A 3203-nucleotide genomic window follows, 5' to 3' on the forward strand; every position below is an offset into this window, starting at 1 on the left:
TAAAGATGGAATGCACTGGGAGGTGCTGAAAGGTGCTGAGATCTATTTGCACCCCATTCCACGTGATTGGCACAGCTTGACAGTGATTGACAGGAATTCATGGCAACTACGCAATCAATCTGCCAGGTCCAATAGAAAATCAGACAAGGCGAGGGCGTCTTTTCCCCCTCCTCAAAAATATCGCCGTTCCTGCGCTATATTCTCGCTCACTCCAGCTCTCCATATCGCCTTCCGAGGCTGAGACAGTCGGCCAAGTGTGGCACCATCCATTTCTCCTGAGCATCATCTAACGGCTCGTCTCCTTTCTCCGCCATTGCTTGTCTGCCTGTCTGCATTTCGAGAGGGAGTGAGACGAAGACGCACCATAACGCGACACGAGTGTGCGCGAGCACGAAAGACGGAGCACCTCGAGGCGGGGAAAACGTGCAGTCTTCATGTTTCAGTTGCCAATGCTGAATTTCAGCCCCCAGCAGGTAGCGGGGGTGTGTGAGACTCTGGAGGAAAGCGGCGACATCGAGCGCCTCGGTCGGTTCCTGTGGTCGCTGCCTGTAGCGCCCGCCGCCTGCGAGGTACTAAACCGGAACGAGTCGGTGCTGCGAGCGCGCGCCATCGTGGCCTTCCACACCGGCAACTTCCGTGAGCTTTACCACATCCTGGAGAACCACAAATTCACCAAAGACTCTCATTCTAAACTGCAAGCGCTGTGGCTCGAGTCGCACTACCGGGAGGCGGAAAAGCTCCGGGGCCGCCCGCTCGGGCCGGTAGACAAATACAGGGTGCGGAAGAAGTTTCCACTGCCCAAAACTATTTGGGACGGAGAACAAAAGACGCACTGCTTCAAAGAAAGGACCAGACATTTGCTGCGGGAATGGTATCTACAGGACCCTTACCCGAACCCGAGCAAAAAGAGGGAGCTTGCACAAGCCACGGGACTTACTCCTACTCAAGTGGGCAACTGGTTTAAAAACCGAAGACAAAGGGACAGAGCAGCAGCCGCGAAGAACAGGTGTGTTCTTCAACTAATAAATAAGCACATGCCTCTTGTGCAGATATATTAGGCAATAAAATAGTTTTTAAGCTCATCCATGCAGGCTACACATTTGAGACGATTGCCTATTTCATTATTATTATTATTATTATTATTATTATTATTATTATTATTATTATTATTATTATTATTATTGTTGTTGTTATTATTATTATTATTGAAACTCTCGTATTTTAACATATTAAAAAATTGTCATATCGGCTATACCGATATACGGATATACGGACGCTGTTGTCATAAACTAAAGACATAGCCTACTTTATGCTATTTTATATAAAATACACATTATTTAATAACCTGATAGTATAAGTGATAGCATGAAAAAGTTTAATATTCTAATATTTAATCTAATGCACATTGGCCTATTTAAATTTTTTTTTAGAGACTCTCGTTTCTGTGTTATGAAAATTGAAAAGGCCGCAAGAGATGTAAATAGATGGCATATAGCTTATGCGCTAGCCAATCAAAAACATCAACGTCCAGTTATTATTTTATTACTGCCTATAGTTGTAGTCTGGTTATGTTTGTCACCATTACGACCATTAAATAGATATTAAATATTACTCTTACTGAGGTGCTACGCGGTTGTTTTGTTTTGCATTATGATTTCTTTGTTCCATATCGGTGCCGTTGCCGAATCTTTTGTTGCTTAATGCAGGCGGTAATGCATATAGGAATGCAATAGCGCTGATACACTGAGCTCTTCCGGGGCATCCTGCTCGTGCATGACGTTTTACTTTGTCTTACATCATTCTGCATCAGCTTGTCTTCATACAAACATGCTTGGCGCTAAACCTATTGACCCTTGGGGAATTGAGGCATATCTTGCAGGCTGCACTATTTATTTATTTATTTATTTATTTATTTATTTATTTATTTATTTATTTGTAATGTATTATTATTATTATTGTTATTATTATTATTATTATTATTATTATTATTATTATTATTTACCAAAAGAGTTATCCGCGCGTATTGGCACAAATCTAAACCTTTATTATTCCTCCGAAAAGGTTACAACAGCAGGTGCTGACTAACGGCTCGGTTACGGCTGAGGACGGCGCCGCGGATCGGCTCGGTAACGCGTCCAGCCCGGAAGCCGGCCTGTCAAGTCAAGCTGCTGCTTCCGCCATCTCCATCACGTCGAGTGACAGCGAATGTGACATCTAACGCCGCGGCACGAGCCTCCCCGCGGGAGCACGACGCAAAAATTAACACATTAACGAAGGAATTGGAGACAGACAATCATCAAGACAAACAAGCACATCGGTGCCTGCCTTAACGTATTAAAGGCTATGTTTTTGTTGTTATTGGATGGCTGTCAAAACAGCCAAAGATAAACGGAATGCTCTATCTTTAAAAAAAAAAAAAAATGTAGGCCTATTTATCTTTTTTTTTTTTTTTTTCTTTCCATAACCAAGTGTGAAATACACGAAGAGATTCGGGGGAATAGATAGACAGAGAGACAGAAAGAAAGATGAGATCCTCCTGTCAAATTACATAAATCGAAATCGGATACATCGGAGAAATATGAACAACGCAAAACGACAACCTTTTTGTTTGCTTTCAGAAGGACTTCATGTTGAGTCGACATTTTTTCTAAGATGTTTACGTATTAAAAGTCGTGGCTCTAATAGAAACGTTGATTTGCTTGCTTATTTCAAGTCCGGTCGTTTTTGGTGTAAATCGTTGGGCTTTTAGAGTGCGATAAATAGTGGACATATGTTTGAATTAATTAAGGACGTTAAGTTAATAAAATGTTTTATGATCAAAGACGTATTGTCATTAATACTTCAGATTATTATTATTATTATTATTATTATTAGTATTATTATTATTATTATTGCTGGTGCTTGCCACTCTTAAAATATGAAAGCAAGACAGTTATTTAGCCTTATGTGTTTTGTTTGTTTGTTTGTTTGTTTATTATTTTATTTTTTTTAAGGAAAGTAAGATTCGTTCGGTTAAAATGAAGGTCTTGCACTCGTGTGTAATCACCCAAATTAATTATCTTGTCTTTGTCAAACATTGTAAAGACTTGAATTTACTCTATTTTATGGAAACCGACCGTGTCATTTCTCTTGCCTTAATTATTTGCCTGGTATTTCAAACTAGGCAACACATACATAGTTCAATTAATGTGACTTAAACGCCT

The 3203-nt window shown here is 40.4% G+C and overlaps 1 protein-coding gene across 1 annotated transcript; it reads left to right on the plus strand.

Annotated features, from left to right (window-relative positions):
• The first annotated feature begins 364 nt into the window (after window positions 1-364).
• On the plus strand, window positions 365-2774 carry six6b (SIX homeobox 6b). Its single transcript, XM_017455578.3, has 2 exons — window positions 365-1006; window positions 2062-2774. The coding sequence occupies exons 1-2, from the start codon at window positions 435-437 to the stop codon at window positions 2216-2218; spliced, it is 729 nt and encodes a 242-aa protein (XP_017311067.1). The 5' UTR covers window positions 365-434; the 3' UTR covers window positions 2219-2774.
• The last annotated feature ends 429 nt before the right edge of the window (window positions 2775-3203 follow it).

This window comes from Ictalurus punctatus, chromosome 25 (assembly GCF_001660625.3).
Source record: "Ictalurus punctatus breed USDA103 chromosome 25, Coco_2.0, whole genome shotgun sequence".
Classification (NCBI taxonomy): domain Eukaryota; kingdom Metazoa; phylum Chordata; class Actinopteri; order Siluriformes; family Ictaluridae; genus Ictalurus; species Ictalurus punctatus.